At 38.0% G+C, this 20,792-nt stretch overlaps 1 protein-coding gene across 1 annotated transcript in view; it reads left to right on the top strand.

Moving 5' to 3' along the window:
* Positions 1-20,792, top strand: part of afg2a (AFG2 AAA ATPase homolog A) — a 166,170-nt gene that overhangs the window by 51,865 nt on the left and 93,513 nt on the right. Inside the window, exon 15 of the mRNA XM_028460406.1 lies at positions 1,973-2,099. Within this exon, the coding sequence (XP_028316207.1) occupies positions 1,973-2,099 (127 nt within the window). The remainder of the gene's footprint in view (positions 1-1,972; positions 2,100-20,792) is intronic.

Raw genomic sequence — 20,792 nt, forward strand, 5'->3', positions numbered from 1 at the left:
GTTAAAAATCGATTCAAATGTGTCACGGTTCACATCGATACTCTGAAATTGAATTGCAGTACTATATATATATACACACACACACACACACACACACACACACAGCAAAGGGTGCCATCTATTTAGAATTTGAAATTCAGGACGCACCACCGTGTTTTAAATCAGGAGTGTGGAAGCATTTTGGTTTCTCCAAGACAAAATGAAAGAGGTGAGAAAGAAAGAACATGTGAAAGTCCAATTGTTAAAGCACAAAATACATTTTCAGTTGCACTTTAAAAAAAAAAAAAGGAACTATTTGTATTATTTATTTATTTATTTCATTCAGGATTTATTTTTAATTAAATTGCATAGTTTATCAAGGGATTCTTCTGACATTGAAAGATAAAAGAAAATAGTACCGTATTTGTAATTTTGTCTCCAGTCTCATTTTGTATAATAAATTGTGAGATAATCGTATCGTGAACCCAGTATCGTGAATCGATCGTTACATCCCTACATGGCAGTCATTTTTAATCTTAAACTGTTAAAATAACTCTCAATTTTCCCCAAATCCTGCAATTTTCTTCAAATTACACCACAAAATTTTCCCAAATGACATAAAAAGGGGTCCCAAAATCAAATAAATTGAAAGTGAAGATCCTGCAGTGACTGATATCTGTCTTTTATTGCTTTGATGTTAACAGTGACGTACATATTTCATCATTTATTTATATGTGGAAATGCAAATGGTTTTGAGAGTAGTTTGTAATCAAAGCTCCGTGAGATGCGACGGTACGCGACCTTAGTTTGATATCACAGCACACCTTCAGATGTTTGGTGTTCTGGTGCCATGTAGAAACAACATAATGTCATTATAACGTAACTTTAATCTAAAGAATCTGTTTTTCTTTTCATCTGCACTTGTTTTTACACCTATATTAATTCCCTCTGCGTTACATAAAGACTATTTTCTTCTCTGTCCTTTATCTTTCATATCATGCTGAGTTTGTGTGTGAGAGAGAAAACAATAACTACCTGAAACTGATTGATGATGTGGAGCTTTATTATGGATCACCTGTTTGTGCTCCTCGTGTGACGCCATTGGCTGGGAAGCTTTTTGTTGGCGCCAAAACGTTGAACTGTAGGAAACAAAGAAATGTTGCAAATGAAGTGATAATGAAAGCAATCGGAGCACCCTGACATGTTTGTAGCAGCAGGAATGTGCTTGTTATTGTGTGGAGTTAAGTTATGAATATTGTGACTAATGTGGTTAAAGGTGAGCGTTATGTTTTTTTAAACATATTTCTGTATCTTACATACTTTCATGCTTATCCTGTACATGTAAACTGACCTTGACCATAAGTATGACCTTGAGTGAAGGTCAATGTCACGCATTGAAAGGAAATGTTGTTCAATGGTACCAGTCTGAGCACTGTGTCTCAATTTGTGGCCAAGTTATGAGGAAAAAAGTATTTTTTTTTTGTTTTTTTTTTGTGACGTCATGAACTTAAACCCCTGCCGATCTTTTTACTGTCGTACAGCTTTTGTTAAATTAAATAAAATACTTCACTTGATGAGCTTTTCATACTGTAAATGTAAGTATTAAACTTGTACGATAAATATTCGTAGAGATATGGAAAATTCTGGTTTTTGACACTTGACACGACCTTGACCTTTACTTTTTGGCTTTCATTTCATTTTTTTCTGGCAATTTTCAATTGCTCAATACAATTACATCACAATTGTAATTAATTACTAATTCCACTTTTACAATTATAATTGACCCCAACCCTGGACAAAACCAACAATAACTTTTGAGTTTTACATTGTGATGTAAACAGGGTCTTAAAGGTGTGAGTCAGGGCTTTTAACGTCTTCTATGTCCTTCTCTACCTTAAACCTTAAACTCAGTCCACACCTCTCCATCTCCCCTCTTTCCCACCATTCCCAGTGGTCTCATCCATCTTGTGTGTTTTTTCGTCCGATCCCTCAGCTCCTCGGGCTCCGGCGGCGTTGGCGACCGCGTCCTAGCGCAGCTGCTGACAGAGATGGACGGCATCGAGCAGCTCCGAGACGTCACGGTGTTGGCCGCCACCAACAGGCCCGACATGATCGATAAGGTAAACAGACGACGGCTCCCTGTCTTCATCGCTCCTTCCTCCTCTTTGGTCTGTGATTGATAAGGCTGCCGTGGCTCCTCCTCCTCCTCCTTCGCTCTGTAATACATGATTGATAAGGTCAAAGGTCAGGTTTGGTTTGGTTGCGTTGGCTCTGCTGCTACGTGGGCTCATTAAGCCTTTAGTTGGAACCATGTTGAACTAAACTTGGAGGGAAATCTTTTTGTTTTTGGCAAAGAAGTTTCCGTCGCCCCATTGGAGGCCAACGTTTTGGTTTGTGAGTTTTAGGGAATGAATATCTAGGTTTGATCGATCCAGTGCAGGCACTCTGGACTGTGTCTGTGTGACCCTCCAGGCCTGTTTCTTTTACTACGCTTTGATATTCTCCTTTGCTTCTATTAACAGCAGCTTTCGTTGCCCTCTTATCCACTCATCTCTGTCCTAATGAAATTTCCTGAGTGCTGATCAAAGACTGGGAACAGAAAAGGATACAGGGATGGAGTCGGCTGCAGCTCTGCTGTTCATTCAGTTTAGTCTCTACATCTCTTCCTCTAGTTTTCAACCATCTCTGTATCTTAGGAGGTCTACAAAAGAAGGAATAATCCAGTGGTTTGGAAGGAAACAGTGATACTAATCAATCACAAGCTTTCCTTTTGTAAATCCCAGATATATAATACAAATTTCCACTTCTCTGGCCGATAATCACTACAAAACATCTACATTTTGTCCTGAATGTCTCCTTTTAAAACCAACCAAAGCAGTAACTTTTTACGTTTTTAAATTCCCACCTAGATTAATTCTCCTTTATATTTATCATTATTGTTGTTATTTTCTCTGCTTTGTTTTTTTTGTTCTTTTTCTGTTCTTCGCACCAACTGTCGTATTACATTCCTTTTAAACTGTACTTGGCGAATAAAAGCCTTTCTGATTCTGATGAGAAAGAGATGTTTTTTTTTCTCACAGAAAAATGCCAGTAAGATAATTAAATTGAATAAATAAATAAGAATTTTGAAGTCCACATAATGACTTCTAACAGTATGGCTGTTGCTGCATTCAATACAACTCGAAAATCTGCATTTTGTCATAATATTTACAATAAAGATATTAATGTTTGTGTGATTTACAGGATTCAAATTTATTTTTTTTAGGTAGGAGGACAACTTGAATTACTGCAATGTTAGCTTGGCATCCTATCCTGCAAATTTACATTTATATAGATTAGTACATAATATATTTTATTGAGTTGATGTTGTTTGACGCAGTCTAGTTTTAGTTCCAACACAACAGTATTTATAAAGTGTTGTTGCTCTTTGTTTGCTTGACTCAACACGTTTGTGTGTGATTTTTTTTTTTAAAGAGATGAGGTTTAGCTCCTTCCTCAGCCCAAAAAGTCAAACAAAAGAGCGCTCGTACTTTCACAAGCACCTGAAGTCCTTCAACTTCCTTTGGCCTTTGTGTGACTTCATATATGACAAATGCAACAGATCCACATCCTAACAAATGGACGACAAAAGACAACAAAACGCTGGTTTCACACAAGCATCCAGTCGTTTCCGTTCCTCTTTGTTTTGCTGGAGTTGCAAAAACGAATGCGCCGCGATGCTTTTGTCCCAACTTTACATGAAGAAGAAGAAGAAATAAACACATCCAGTTTAGCTTTGGCAGCGACATCTGTTTGTTTGTGAGGAGGAGATGCTGCGTTCAGGTTCCACCGTGTGATGACGTGTCACCAAACAAACCCCCACGGCCTGTCGTCACCTCAGAAAAACTTTGACACTTCCTTTTTTTCTTTTGTTTTGCGCTGCTCACCCAGGCCCCCCTCGGACCGACTGCCACTGATTGATTAGTGCCACTGGGGTTATTTATCTAGCCCACTGGTAGGAAGGACCCCTGTCATATGTACACACAAACACACACTTCAATAAGTTAGCCTACGGCAGCGGTTCTCAGACTTTGTTGGGTGTTACCCACTTTTAAGCCCTACCTGCACCCAAATGTATTGAACTATCAGGGAACAAGTGACGTCATGTTTAATAATGAATCAAAAATCACTTGCATGAAAAATTTCAGTAGTAAGAAATACAGAAATAGCTTAAGAAAACAAAAAAAAAAAAGGAATATTCAGTGCACGTATGTAATGAACTAACAGGGAACACATAATAATGCAAGTAACATATGTCATAAATAAATCAAAACTCCAACTAAATTAAACTAATCACCTGCATGAAAAATACATTTAAAAGGAAATAAGGAAACATTGTTTGCAATCTGTGCCGAAATGATGAAGAAAACAAAAAATTAAATTTTATAAGAAAACTTGAATAAATTAAATAAATTAAAATAAAATGAAAAAATAATTTATATATATATATATATATATATATATATTAAAAAAACTAAATTCAGCTTTTGAAAATGTGTGTATGCTGACGTAGATCATTATTTTTGCACTTTAGTTCCACGTTACATTTTATTCCTGATCCATATCTAATGCAGTCTATTAATTTAATGCTCTTTTAATTTATTTTACTTTTTTTTTTTTTTTTTTTTTTAAAAAAAAAAAAAAAAAAAAAATTATTCTACATTTTTATTAGGCTTCTCATTATTACTTTCTTTGTGTGTAGGTGTTTTGTTTAGTGTTAATGATCTTAATTGTTAATGAAGAAAGACATTTTGCATTAAATGGAGGAGTTTTCCGTGCCCCACCTGTCAGTCATAACACTGCTTTACAGAGACTTCCTGTTTCATTTGGCTGCTGTGATGAATCTGTGGTTTCAATAATTTCATGTGTTTATCCTGATGTGTGTTAAGTGTTATCTATGCTAACTATGGACCAGACCAGATCACTAACAGATGGTTCTTTGTTTGTGACCAACTGGGCAACAGTTGAAACGCAACAGTTGAAGCTGCTGTTACACCAGGACGATCCTGGTGATAATTCTATCATCTTGGCCAAGTAACAACTTTAAGGAATATCAATCAATCAATTTCTTCTTCTCTCTTCTTCTTCTTCTTCTCTTCTTCTCTTCTTCTTCTTCTTCTTTCTTCTTCTTCTTCTTCTCTTCTTCTTCTTCTTCTTCTCTTCTCTTCTCTTCTTCTCTTCTTCTGTCCTTCTTCTTCTTCTCTTCTTCTCCTTCTCCTTCTCCTTCTCTTCTCCTTCCTTCTCCTTCTCTCCTTCTTTCCTTCTTCCTCCTTCTCCTTTCTTCTCCTTCTCCTTCTCCCTCTTCTCCTTCTCCTTCTCCTTCTCCTTCTCCTTCTCCTTCTCCTTCTCCTTCTCCTTCTTCTTCTTCTTGGTATTTGGGTACAAGGGGGGCCTCAAAAGAAAAAAAAGATTTCTCATTTATTTGCGGCTCAAATATTACGACGGTTGGTGGTACCGAATCATTGACACATATCAATATATAAATGGGGTCCATTAACCCGTATGTCATTGGGGCGCTAGGAATACCCCAGGCTACTCCTTTGTTAGTTCTCGTTAGATCAGAATGCAGTTTGGTATGAATACTTTATGAATGAATATGATGAGACATTCGGAGCCCCTTTTTTTTTTTAAATGGGGCCCGGGGGCCCACCCCCCGATTTCTGGTAATTTCTTCAAATTTATGGGAACATAGTCGTGTGATATATTGTTTCAAAGGTAATTCAACGTAGATTACCATTTTGCCTCGCACAATTTGATTTAAGTTGTTTTCTCATTTATTTGTGAGTCAAATATTGCAACAGTTGGTGGTACCTAATCATTGACACATATCAATATATGAATGGGGACCATTACTCCATATGTGCCACGGGGGCCCCATTAATCCTTCGTTAATGCTCATTGAATCAGGCTGTAATTTGACATGGACATTCTATGAGGGGATGTCAAGAGCCTCTCGGAGATCGCTTTGAAATGGAGGGGGACGGAAATAAGTAGTTTGTTGGATGGAAGTACCGGTAGAATAAATCTGCTTTTGGAGCAAATATATTTTGGTGAGCAACTGCAGGAAGTCCATAAACATTTGGTTGAGTTTATGCTTAAAACTCTACAAAGATGTGAGTTTAAGGCCACTTGCTGTTGTGATTGTAATACAATTTATTTTGTATTTATGTTTATTTTGTGTAGCTCGATTATTTCCCACCACACAAGGATGGTTTATCTCCACAGCTATTGTGTGTGAGTCCCGTTGCACGTTTTAATATCATTGTTTTCAGCGGTGAGCACTTCCAATATTTAGATTTTTACGAGTCTATATATTGCTAAGCTGTAATTACTGGCAGATCCTGTCCCAACAGGCCTGAGCATAGTCACCCACCCGCATACAAATTTCCTCTTGCTCTCGTGTTGCTCTTGTTGTGGGTTGAAACGTGCCAGGATGCAGTTTGAGTCACTTAGCAGCTCCCCGCGGGCATGTTGCCGTGTTGGAACAATGACAACAAATAAAAGTTTGTGGCACCTTACCTTTTGGCTGAAAGCTGCAATGATCGAATGTAATTATACCACGATCACGTTTCAAAACATGCTACAAATCATAACAGACGGCTACAACACAAGCAGTGGCAGCGTACTTTGGTTAGTGGAAGCCACAAAAACATGAGGCCTTTTGTTCTGGTTTCATGTGCTCAACAGTAAGCCATAACATTAGAGCCAGCTGCCTGATACGTAGGAGCGTCTGTGATGGTATTGGCTATTGATCCATCAGACTGGTGCACAGTTATCCTGACCATGGTGATGGGCACAGTGGTCAGTGATGATGCCCTGATTGCACCACACAAACCAGTCTGTCTTCACAGACCTGTACTATGAAGCTGGATTTCCTCATATCGCGCTAACTTTTGGGATTTAGTCGGTGTGTTTTGTACTACGACGCTGGTTAACTTCTTACCAGGCTAAATCACTATGGTAACTTACACTGGACACCAAACCTGGGTTAAGTGAATGTGTTTATATTCTGCTTCATAGTACAGCTGCTCTCTGACAGAGAATGTTGGGTTAGGTGAAGCTAATGGAGAGATATCAGGATATACTTATCCAGCTTCGTAGTATTATTATTATTATTATAATTATTATTGTTATTGTTGTTATTGTTATTGTTATTGTTATTGTTATTATTGTTATTGTTATTGTTATTGTTATTGTTATTTATTTATTTATTTATTCATTTAATTTTTTTAAACCTTTATTTAACCAGGAAAGTCTTTTTCCACTGCAGAAGACACTGTAAGTGCACAAAGAAGTTGTGCTGAAACCTGGGCACATTGACCAGCTTGTGTTTTTTCAATAAAATCTAAAAAGAAACTAATTTTCTGCATTTATTTGTTATTCTAGGCATAAATACCTCAGTTAAGTTGCACTAAAATCATGTTGCACTAAAGCCAAAGTTGGTTTAAAAGCCACAGGCTGGTTGTATGTTATTTTTTTTATTTTAAGTTGTTGGCACATGGCATGTTTAAAGCCAATGTTTTGAGTGTAAAATATGTCAATAAAATATATTTCATACATAATGTTCTCATGAAGGTGTACACATTAACAAATTAGTTGTTTCTTAAGTCATATAATAAAAAAATTGCAATAATTGCCTTATACTTTAATATCAAGATATATTGTATCGTATTGTATTGTGACCTATGTATCGGGGTACGAATCGTATCGCCAGATGTCAGACATAATATATAGTATATGCCTCATAGATCAATGAATCAAACGTAATTTACGGAACAAGTCCGAAAGTTTGTTTTCAGCTCCATTGTAAACACTCCGTTTTGTTGACATTTTCACGCATTGCATTCTGGGATGTGGAGTCCCATAAACGGATGCATTGATGTTTTTTGTTTGATTTCGATATCATGGGGACCACCGCGAACAAACTAAAACAAACACATGAAATTACAAAAAATCACAGTAAGAATGAAGTAAAGATATTTGTATGTATCCGTCTATTCGACTCCACATCCCACAATGCAACTTGTTTACAGCCGAGATGAAAACAAACTTGAGTGGCATTTTCAACCTTTTTTCTTTTCTTTTTGGAGGAAATGATGTTCGATTCATTGATCTGTGTATCCTATATTATGATTTGATCCAAGAAAATGACTGTGAGTTGCAGCTTTAACCTGGAAAGAACTCAAATAAATAAAAAATGGCCTTTTTTTTTTTTACAGTTGCAGGTAAACATTAAACAATATTCAAACGTACACATTAAAAAAAAAAAAAAAAAACATTTTTTTTTTGTTTTTTAATCTTTTTTTTTTTCACTTCCCTGTGTGCCGTGCAGTGTGGCCTCTGAACAGGAGATGGTGCCAAACTTGAAATGAGTGAAAAGCTACTAATTTTTCCACCCTTAATATAACCCTGGATAAATCTTTATTTCCACACATGAAAGCCTTCTGTTACATAATGAAGAACCCACAGTAAACTCGGCACAAGTATAAAAGCCTCTACAATTGATCATTTCATGCACATTCACTAATGAAAATCAGACATTCATCTTGAAATGCTGTTTGACAGTCATTAAATACATGCAGAAAAAATGAAGAAAGAATCTTGTGGAACAGTTTTAAATATTATTCAGAAGTCAAAGATCCACTGGGAGCGTCGCAAACCACAACTGGAAGTTTTGCGCGAAATTGAAGCTAAACCAGTTCAGAACAAAACTATTGTGAATCCAGACTTTGTGCAATAAAATATTCCGTTGGTGCTTTTAATCGATTCTTTTATTGTGCTGTTAAATCTACATTCAAATGCAAGATTTTCTCTGATTCGTCTTTAATGAAGTATTAGAATTGCTTTTGTTGGTCCTTCCATGTTTCTGCTAATGCTAGTGTTTCCCAAGTGGAGAAAATGATTTGCTGTTGTGTGTCTTTGCATTGTTCAATGAATAACTCAAATTAGCTGAAGCTAAACGTGATTCATTCTCATAAATGCCTGTAAAAACAAAAAACAAGCTAATTCACAGGAATCTTTTTGATATATTTTTCTGCAGTTTTCTTCTTCTGCATGAGAAATGTTGTATATTTGCACACAAAGCCACACGGGCTCATGAAGTACAGTATGAAACTGTGAAGTAAGTACGTCTGCGAGATGCTTTATGGACCTCCATGGTTTTGCGGTTTTGACCAAATAATTGTGCTGTGTGCCATTCTTTCACGTTCATCATTTGTAATTGCAGGTCATGCTTGTTTTTGTGCACAGTCAGTGATCCCTTTAAATTCAAAACCCAAAAAAATGCACAGCAATTCTTCCTGCAGTGGAGTTTCAGTGAAATCTTCAGATCACAGACGTTTCCCGTGGCCTGTTGTGAGGGATATCTGACATGTTTAGGGTGACCTTACGTCCGGTGTCACGGTCTGAGATTGATTATGAGCATGCGCACTACCGGAAAATGAATTTGTGCTACTTCCGCTTAGCTTTTTTTCTACTTCCACCGTGCTGAGATAAAAAATGCAATTTCAAAGCTAAGCTTCAAAGCTAATGTTATGTGACGAGTGCTGAATGGCTCCTTTTCTTGTACAAAAATGTACAACTGCTCAATATACGAGGCAGGAGAGGTTCCAACGCCACAAAGAAATGATACGCAAGTTAATCTTCTTCATAGTGAAGGGCACGCCATCACCAGACACCGACAAGAAGGAGCTCAGGAACATGATTATAATAAAACTCCATACGAAAATAAAGAATTTATTTTCCAAAAAAACATGATTATAATATACATTGCAGTAAAAAACAGTTAACCTAATGTAACTTTACTTTTTAAAATCAGTATAACCCAGTACGGGTACATCTCAGTACGTAGCAGTCACATACTGAGACCGCCCCATGTACGGAGGCTGTAGTTCCTCCCCTGCAGCCGGTCCCAGGTTCGATTCCCGGCTTGGGACCCTTTGCTGCGTGTCATTCCCTGCTCTCTCTGATCCCTTTCCTGTCGAGCAACTGTCATATAAAGGCCACTAGAGCCCAAAAAATCCTTTAAAACAAAAAAAAAATGTCTGGGTGTCCCAGTGACAGTGAACACATCTCAGGAACACGTTCATTTAAAAGAGCGTAACTCCGCCCATATTTGCTCTATTTGAAAAACTCCACAGGTTTGTGAAAGCTAAAGAGTTGCTCTTTACAGCCAGTATCATGTCATTATGGTTATTTTACGCAAACACGACGTAATCATGAAAGATGCTGTTTTTGTTTTTACGAAACACGCAGCAGAGAACAGAGACTCAAGTCCAAGATGGATTGAAAAAGACTAAATACTGGTGGATTTAATGAAAAAAAGTTTAGTAAAAAAGACTCTCCTGGACAGGGTTGGAATCAATTACAATAGTGATTGTAATTTCATAAATCCGTTGTCGTCGTAATTGTAATTAAATTAAATTATAATTGAACGCTAAACTGGGGAACCATGGTACAGTTCTATGTACAGTTCAACACATATGTAATTTTCTTATTTGTTTCTTATCAAGCTTTCCCACATTATAGCATTTAAAAAAATATAAATCGAGGAGTAAACTGACACAAAACAGGCTCAGACGCCCACACCAAAAATATTCAAATCTATATTTTCATTGATTAGGAAGCATAACAAGGTAACCAATGTTTTTAGTGTATTTTACAGCTGATTTAGGAGCTGTTATCATAAGAGATGCTAACAGGAAGCTAACACAAGAGTCAGGTTCACTTTTATTAGGTTATTTATTTCAGGCTCAGTAATTGTGATTAATTGTAATTGAAGTTTAGTAATTGAGAACATAATTGAAATTGACTTTCTGAGGATAAAAGAAAAACTATTGTAGTTTAATTGTAATTTGAAAAATGCTGCTCATTGTAATCATAATTGAATTGCAATTGAACATGGATAATGATGTGGATGATAAAACCTCCATGGAGGCTCAGAGAGGGGTTTGAAAATGAAGAATACTGGGATAAACTTAGAATATAAGAAGTTATGGGTAAAATAAGTTACATTTGTGGATGAATAAATGTTGTTCTGCTTTTCTGCAGCTAGTCTTCATGTGTTTGCATTAATTTAATGGACATTAACAACTTATTTATCTACTATATCATTGTATTTTTACGTTACTTCAAGAAAACTCTCAAGTCAGCTCTATTGTTTTCTTTTTAGGAAAATACAACATGGTCACCCTCAACATGGAGCCACCTTGAGCAGCTGAACGTCTGTCACTTTTTTCCAGCCAGTCGACTTGTCACTAATTATAATCACATTTGAAAACCAGCCGATCATAATTAGTCGTAGGAGACATCTTGTTAAATATCGAAGTACAGCTTTGATTTACCTGCGTCTCTGGCCATGTGTGTGTTTGTGTGTGTTTGTCGACACGCCTTTGTCATTTACATGCAAACTATGTATGCTGTAGTTTGCATCTGCTTTGGCACACCTGAATGGTTTGCTGTCACAGCTTGTGACATTGAAAACATTGGCGTTATCTTCTGCCAAGTGTAGTTTTCATGTCGTTATTGTGAGCCATGCACAACTAGACCCTGACTGGAGGCGTTTTTTTAACAAGCAAAGCAAGGCAAATGTATTTGTGTAGCGCATTTTATCCACAAGGCAAATGCAACAGAAAACATTTAACAGTTTAAAAATCAATAAGAGCATTAAAATCAACTGTAAAAACGTGAAATATCCTCTCTAGTCATATACAGTAGAGAAAAAGAAAAACCTTTAACTTGGATTTAAAAATGTTCACATGTGATGCTGACTTCAGCTCTGCTGCAGTTCGTTCCACTTCTTTGCAGCATAACAACTAAAAGCAGCATCACCATGTTTGCTGTGAACTCTGGGCTCCACTATCTGACCTGTGTTCATAGATCTGAGAGACCTACTGGGTTCATACCTGACTAACATCTCACTGATGGATTCTGGACCAAACTAGGGCTGGGCAATAACGACCAAAACTCATATCTCAATATGTTTTCTCAAAATGACGATATACAGTAAATCTCAATGATTTTATTTCAAATGAAGTCTGACCATAAAGACAATTCTGGGTTAATTTTGCTGATGCAAATTCCCACACAGGCACATTTATTAACAAACATCTGCAAAACATGTGCCACTTTTGGCTTTTTCTCCTATAAGGGACAGCATGTGTGAGTGAGTTCTGTAGTGTGGATTGTTTAGGGGAAGGTCTGGGTTAGGACACATTCAACATTCAAAATTCTTGTTCTTCTGTCTTGACTATTGGCGTGTTGCAATCAGTTTGAATAGGTGCATATCGCCACCTACAGTACTGGAGTGTGTAAACTCCTATATTCTCCCACATTGAAGGATATTCACTCATTGTGCTTATCTCTACTCGATCATCAAACTGTGCTTTTCATGCTGTTCTTAAGACTCAAACATACTCGGGCGGACACCCGCAAAGCGGAGTCCGCGCAGACTCCTCGTGGAGTTCGCCCGGCCAATTAAATGCAAAGCTCAGATTTTACTACCGAGAGGACTTCTCTGTGTAGTTGGTGTCACACAAAACACTGCTCAGCATTTTATCGACCCGCATTAAATGTAACACCGACCTGTATTTCACCTCCAGTCAAACAGAGGAGAAGAGATGAACACGAGCTTAGTGGAGAGACTGGCAGACGAGCTACGACAGTAGCGACACCTTTAAAACACGTCCCAGGAGTACAAGGACTACAGAGAAGCGCTAAGAATCATGGGATTTGTAGGATTTTAATTAAAACTACTATGCAGTGGTGCGCCCGGGTATCTAAGCTCTGAGGAGAGCGGACAGTCCGCGCTGAATACGTTGTGCGGTGGGTCCGCCAGAATATGTATGAGCTTCTAGGAGTAGTGAAAGCAGCGACTCCTTTTAAAACAAAATAAGCTATATATCATTACAGGCTATATTGTAACTTTCTATATCACCAAAATATGAAACTTGATACATCTTTTTTTGATAGATTTGATCTGATGCTGAATGTAAGATCTGAGTCAATCAGAACACCAAGGTTTTTGACTTGGTCTTTAGCTTTTAAAGATTGAGACTCAAGATAATTGCTGACAGCAGTCCTCTTTTCCTTGTTACCAAAGACAATCACCATCTTATCATGATTTAGTTGAAGGAAGTTTTCACTCATCCAGCAGTTTACTTTTTCTAAACAGTCACATAACATTGTGTTTAGCCTATGTCCGTTTGTATGAGGCCCCCTTGTACCCAAATAAAACCCAAAAGAGGGAGGGGCAAGACCTTGGGGTAAATAAAACGAGGCCTAGATTGCGGCAGAAAACAGAGGAAGAAGAGCTGAAAGCGAAAAGAGGATAGAAATGGAAGGTATTGTGGAAGAGAAATGAGAAGGAACACCTCTATGGGACCATAGTCATCTGGGTTCAGTGATAGATATAGTTGTGTGTCATCTGCATAGCTCTGATAATCAATCTTACAGTTCTGTAAAATGTGTCCTAAAGGAAGTATATAAAAGCTAAACAGAAGAGGTCAAAGAACAGATCCCTGAGGAACCCAACAGGACATTGGTAATCTGTCAGATTCAAAGTTTCTGGACCAAACCCCCTCACAGTTTTATACACCTGCAGCAGAACTTTAAAGTCTATTCTGAGGATGACTGGGAGCCAGCGTAAAGACTTTAAAACTGGACTAATGCGCTCTGACCTCTTTACAATAGTCCAGTCTGCTGGAGATAAAAGCATGGACCAACTTCTCCTGATCTGATAAAAAGAGAAGCTGTTGCCACATTTCCATGTGCGACTACCAGCTCACTTAGACACGATTCAGTCACTGTCCTGTTTAAAGAGCGTTCACGGGGGTTTCCTGGTCCTGGTGGAGTTTTCAAAAGTGGTGAAGTGAGAGCTTTAGCTTTGTGGTTCGGTAAAGCTACAGCGGCGAGAAGATTAAACTGGGGAAAAAATAAAGGTGTGTGTGACTGTGTCTTTGCGAGCAAGTAATTGGATCCCACCTCGGGATGGATGATCTCTGGGAAGCTGCAAGTGTGTGTGTGTGGGTGGGGGGTGGTGGGTGGGGGAGCAGGATCCCCAGGCAAGTATCAAACTTCAAGGGCTGTATTAGTGTCAGCTTACACATGTGTGCATCCAAGAATACCAGCACTGAAAGCTCGTGGTCCAACAACACACAGAGAAATACAGAGTGACCAGAGTTGACTGAGGATTCGACAAAAAGAGGGATTTTCACAACTTTACAAACTATCTACTTTATGTTTAAGCACTGATAACATTGTTCCTCTTCGATTACAAGCACTCAAGTTACTGTAATTGAGTTGCTTTTATGGGTGCTTGTACTTTTTTGTGTATATTTTTTCTAAATCAGTTATTTTACTTCTACTAAAGTCCTTCTTAAAAGAAGGAAAGTAATTTGTAACATGTCTACACCCAACAGTAACAATTATTAATTTTTTTTGTTTTAAAATGATCAATCGTCATTGTTAAATAACAAAAAATGAAATGACCAGACAACAGTGAAAATGCATCACATCATAGTTATTTTCTCAGTTTTAGAATTATTTAATGTAACTATAGTTAGAACCTGATATTTATTTATTTTTTTTTAATTGAATTCATTGGTGTTACTTTATTTAAAAAAATAATAATTGTACATTTTGTCAAACCTTTTATTTTAGAATAGAATAGATATGTACACGTTAAAAAGAACAGGTACAATGGGATTATAGTGCATGTCCCTGAGTCAGATGGAAAAATTACAAAAACAACAAATCCACCAAAGACAGTATACCAGGAGAAGATGCAAAACAAGGAAAAAACAGGTATACTCTACAAAAAGATACATTAATAAGCAAATATAACGTAATATATTCAGATGCCTTTGTGGAAAATAAATTAAGTTCTAATTTTGCCAGATTTCAACTCTTCTTCTTTTAACTTTATACATGAGATGTTTACTGTATGCAAGGGAAATGTGGCAAGATTTATTACAAAAAATAAACTTTGGGGGTGAAAGTAATAGTAAGGTTTACTTAGAGTACTATTTAATGGAGCTAGTTTGAGCTACTTCTACTTGAGTAGGATATATCGGTACTCTTCGCCTGCTTCGTTGGGAAAGCTTTGGCAATGGCGGAGGGGTGGGATGTGTGTTTGTGGAGGTGCTGCAGAGGAGGTGAGTGAGTGAGGGGGAGGGAGGGAGGGAGGGATAGGGAGGAAATGAGGGCTCTTTGTGCTCTGCTACCTGGCAGACATCTCCAGCATGTGTCGTCTTGCCTCTTGGCAAGCCGAGACCACCGGCGCCCTTGGAATGCTCACAGTTCAGGAAATCTCGTTTATTCACATGAATGCTATCCCCTAAACCCCCCGCTTCAATATCACAGAGGGTCGGGATTTCATTCTGTCTCCTGTCTTTGTTGTTTTACCGTTTCTTATACTTATGAACAACATTTGGAGTATTGGGGGAAAAAAGGTTTATCTGCTCATTTGTGCCAGTCTGAGCATGACAAAGTAGTTTCTAACCAGTCTCTGATTCAGTTTTATACTGATATCCGGGATAATTTAGTAACTATCAGAGGTGTATAGAGTACTGATATATCCTACTCAAATAGAAGTACTGTTACTTGATTGAAATTGTATTTAAGTACAAGGAAGTCATACATAAAATACACAAGTACAAGTAAAAAGTAGCTCAGTTAAATAGTTATTAGTTACTAGGTAATAAATCTTGCCCCAGTTCCCTTGCATACAGTAAACATTTCATGTGTAAACTTAAAAAGGAAGAAACCAAATCTTGCGCAATTGGAACTTCATTTATTTTCCAGCAAGGCATCTGTATGAAATAAAAGGTTTGTCAAAATGTGCAATTATTTAAAAAAATAAAAATAAATAACACCAATGGATTCAATTCAAAATAATAAAAATGATCAGGCTCTAAGCATAGCTACATTTATAAATGTGTAGAAATGTAACAAATTACTTTATTTCTTTTAAAATGTACTTAAGTACAAGTAAAAGTACTGATTTAGAAATATACTCCAAAAAAAAGTACCCATAAAAGAAACATGAGTACTAACCTCTAACCACATTTTTCAACAAAGCTCACACACAATTTTATTAACATTTTTTTTAAGCTTGGGTACGTTTAAATTTGTCATAGGCAAGAAGATTATTTTATATGTATAACAATTGTGAAAGTTACTCGTAGATGGATAATTATTAAGGATAACGCAATTGGTAAAAGGTCGTGGTGAAAGTTACTGATTCTTTGTTAAAAGAACGCACTCGGACTTTTACACAACGATGCATTTTGTCCGTAGCTTCTACTATGATTGTAAGGTGGATAGTGAAAAAACAAAGATCTCAGTCAAAGCCACAACAAATGTTGAAATACTCCCACATCACAACTTTTCTTCATCTAAAAATCGGCTAAAGCTTGAGGAGGCACTGTATTAAAGCTGAAATATATTATTTTAAACATGAACACAATAATATTTGATAAGCCAGGCCACCCAAAAGCCACAATTCTTTATCAGCCGCTGGCTGCGCTACTTCATGGAGGTTTCTTGGCCGAAGTCAACGAAGACTTGTGGAAGAAGACCAACCAGGAGCCCATGGCGGCCACATAGAAGCAACAGTGCTGGAGATGGATCGGCCAAACTCTTTAAAAACCACTCACGACATTACTCAACAATTCCATCAAAGGCTCAAGATGAAGAGAGCGCATGGATTCTTATTGCGTTTTCTTGATGTTGTTTGCTAGACAAGGACAGTGATTCCCTTGTCACAATGTTTGTTCTAGTTTGTTCCCAGTATTCCCTGTGACATTACCTCACTCCATGAGACGTTAAATTCCATCCAGATTAGGATCGTTCTGTGTAAATCTCTGAAATAAACATTTACCATTATTTTTGCCACAACTTCTAGATCTTGAAAACATCAGAAATGTGTTGGTAAGTCACTTTGGTACAGTTTTTGGGGGCAAAGAGTGAAATAAAAACACTTTACATGTGTCCGTCTATGGGGCTCAACATCCCACAATGCATTGCATGAACCCTTTCTGAATAAGAGAGTTTTTACGACAGAGGAAAGTGAATTTGTGAGCAGCAATTTCAACCCTTTACATCTTTTTTAAGCAAATTATTGTTGATTTATTGATCTGATCTATGAGGCCTACACTGTCTTAATCTGATTTAAAAAATAGCGTCTCCAGGAGCTTTAAGTTGAACCCCACGACGGCATTGTAAACTTTTGCTTTTGACTCAATATTAAAGTGCAATTTCACTTTTTGAATAAACTTTCAACATCCTATATTCTATCTGATGAAATAAACCACTCTATAGTAGAGTGGTTTGGCATTTGATCCACATAGATCTATACCATCAAAACTTGCTTTGTTTGGTTGGGTTTACTGTCTCACTTCTTTTCAATTAAACTCCCATCCTGGATTGCAGCAGTGAAACAGAGAATTATGAGACATCATTTTGAAAAGCATGAAGAAAAAAAAAAACAAAAAACAACAACCTCCTGACACCTAAGATTAGATCTTTTAACCACATGTTCCACAAGTATTGAGTGTAGACGATAGACAGTGTTTAAGTCGAGTGTTTGTGCCAGCTGGAAGAGGATTAGCGAGTCTGCTTGATCACAAACCACAAGGTAGGAAGGCATCGTCATTCACCACCAGCAGGATACAGTCAGACCCACATACAAAACACAAGCTGGTTGGAGGCCAAAGGGGGGGTTGCAACAAATAATAGCTCCTTTGTATATTGTAAATGTCCCCTGCTGAAGCCCCCTGAGCCGCCTGCCTCTCTGCTCTGGGATCCCAACACCACATTAAAAGCTCCTTACAAGTGGATAAGGTGTAAGAGTGGAGGAGGAAGGGCTTCGGTTAATGTCGTATAGGGAGCTACAGTGTGTCTCCTTTTCTCCCGGCGATAAATGGCAGGTCTGTGCTCTCTTTGCTGTCCACCTCAACAGGTTCACTACCATGTTCGCAGAATGGCCTGCACAAATGGCCTATTATCTACTGCAGTCATTTCAGAGGCAAATTAGACAGGCCAGCGGAGTAATGGTATCCCAATGTATATCCTCCGCTGGTTCCTGTTGTCTTCATTGTGATTAGATTACCCATTGTAGCCGAAATGAAATCAATCCCATCAGGCCCCTTCTGTGAGGACAGCCATTTAGCTGTCAGAGCAGGAGTTGTGTTTCCATGTAGTGGAGCTGTATGTATCAGAGTTGGTTAAGCCTGTAGTCGCATAAACGGCCGTATAACAAGCTGTATTATGTTGGCCAAAGTAAGAGGAATTTTTAACTTAGAGATTTAATCTGTCTTTCGACTTTAAGCAGTTGGACACGATATATGTGAATCCAAGATAATTTGATATCCACTGTAAACACTTCATTATTGACATTGTTGGAAAAGTTTTGCCCATTGCATTGTTGGATGTGGAGTTCTGCAGACGGATGCATGGAAGTGTTTTTACTTCATTCTTCCTGTGATTTTTGGTGTTTCTTCAGTAGACAAGCAGGACAGTGATTGCCTTGACACCGTTTTTGTTCTAGATTGTTCCCGGTATTCCACGTTATATCACCTCACTCAGCGAGACGTTCAATTTCTTGTAAACCCCAAATTAAACATTCGCCATTGATTTGCCATCTTTCAGTCCACAAAAACACCAGAAATGTCACTAGGCATAGTTTTTCTGGGAAAAAACACAATAAATCCTAAAAAGATTGGACTAAAAACACTTTTACGCATCCGTCTACGGGAATCCGCATCCCACAATGCAATGCAAAAAACTGTCAACAACAGAAGACTTGTCCATCCAGCCTTACATGTTCCAGCCAGAGTCGGACCCGGCGGAGCGAGATGAAAATGAAGATGATGAACCTGCAGAACCCTAACAAGTGAGCTAACACAAGCACCGAGCTAACGCTAGCGCCAAGCTAACGTCACAAAATGCATTTTAATACATTCTTTTCGGAGACAAAAACGGCAAAATGAAATGACTAATGAAAACTTTAGACTTAAATTAAACCACGTAGGCCATATCATCAAGGATCTAAAACGAGCACACAGCGTAAACATTTGAAGACGGTGCAACTGCTAATGCTAGGAAAACAATGACGGGGACGTCTTATCATCACACTTTTTCGTGTTATTTACAGCTTACCAAAGTGCTCTGTTCGTCGTCTCCAAAGATAGAAGGAATTGAACCCTCAATCAGACAAATTCTTTCAGCAAATCCTTCTTTATACTGGTGGAGGTTGCTGAAGCAGTCATCATTGAAGTGCTTCGCGCACACAAAAATGACCTCACCCACAGATGTGGGTACATTTCCGTGAAAAACAAAACTCAATCAGGCACTTCGAAAAGGTTCTGATGCTAGGAGACGTTGTAATGAAGCTTGTGGGTTACTACATCCAGCAACTGAACATTTTGACTAATCCTCTCATGACTTCGGCATCCTTGAGCTTGGACTACAAAATAAAAGTGAGAAATAAAAATGGCGGATTGCTCGAAGTGTTAGGTCTGCAGTTCCACTGCAAATACTGTGGCGTTGTTGTTTAAAAAACGTAATAGAGAATCAAAAATCGAAACAGATTGAAAAATATGACCAAAACAGAATATAAAGATATCAACGGAGCACCTGAAGAGACTAATTTGAACTTTTCTCTACTTCTAAACACTCTAAATATACAACAAAATGCATTTAAGGGCTAAAAAAGTGGATTTAGCATGATATGTCCCCTTTAAGGGTTAGTGTCAAAGCACCATTAAAAACTTTACATAGATCCACTAAGGCAGCAGTCTGCCAATAGTTCTTTCAGGAAGTATTTTAAAAAGATGAAGCTGAAACTGCAACTTTCTGAAATCAACACATTAGTAGTGCTTTCGCATTTAAGTTCTTTTTAGTGCTCAAACTTTAGACCAATTGATGCTGTGTACTCCATAGTGTTGTGTGCTGCCTTTGTAAATATTCAGTCTTGAGATTTGTGCTGTTAAAACCTGGGAACTAGTGTTTGTGAAACATGAGAATACAAACTTGCATATGGGTTTTGTTACAACCTTGGGATTTTTTTTTGTTAATAATGTCCTGTTCTGCCTTTGGCACCTATTATTTAAAGTGTAGCGTTTACAGCTGATAGTCCTTTCCAAAAACAATGAAAAGGTTGATCATTTTGGGAAGAATCTGTTCTAAGAAGAACAATATGCCTGACCTGTGAGGTCAGCAAGAGAGATGCAACAATAAAATGAGACAAAAACACGTCTGAGGTCTTTCAGGCCTTGAATCCTTGCCGTAGGAACTTGGCAGATATGTCGGAAAGAGGATGACGGCAGGGTGTCACCTCGTTTCCTCTTTCACAGGCTCTGCCTGATGAATGACCGTGTGAACGGCGGCCTTCTTTTTTAGCTCAAACATTGACCCTTGTTGTGTGTCTTTACATGTGTTGCACTTTTTTTGTCCAACTTGTCATCTCTGCAGTCAAAGTAAATTACTGCTGTCAGGAAGTCCCCAGAAGCATTTGGTGGAGACTAGAGGGAAGTTAAAGAAGGTCACACCCGCCAAAGCTTGTTCTGTATTTCTGCTGGTGTCAAAGGGCCAGGGCTAGATCCCATCCTCAATCCTGTTGGCCAAGAAATCAAAGCATTTCATAGGTTATCCAACGTCCTCCAGGCCAGACCCCAGAACTAATCTCTTTCATCTCCACTCCTGACTGACAGCGGGGACACTGATGGGTTGGGACGACGGGATGTCAGTTCTTAAACAGTTCCTGCAGGTAGATG

Source organism: Gouania willdenowi, chromosome 10 (assembly GCF_900634775.1).
Source record: "Gouania willdenowi chromosome 10, fGouWil2.1, whole genome shotgun sequence".
Classification (NCBI taxonomy): Eukaryota; Metazoa; Chordata; class Actinopteri; order Blenniiformes; family Gobiesocidae; genus Gouania; species Gouania willdenowi.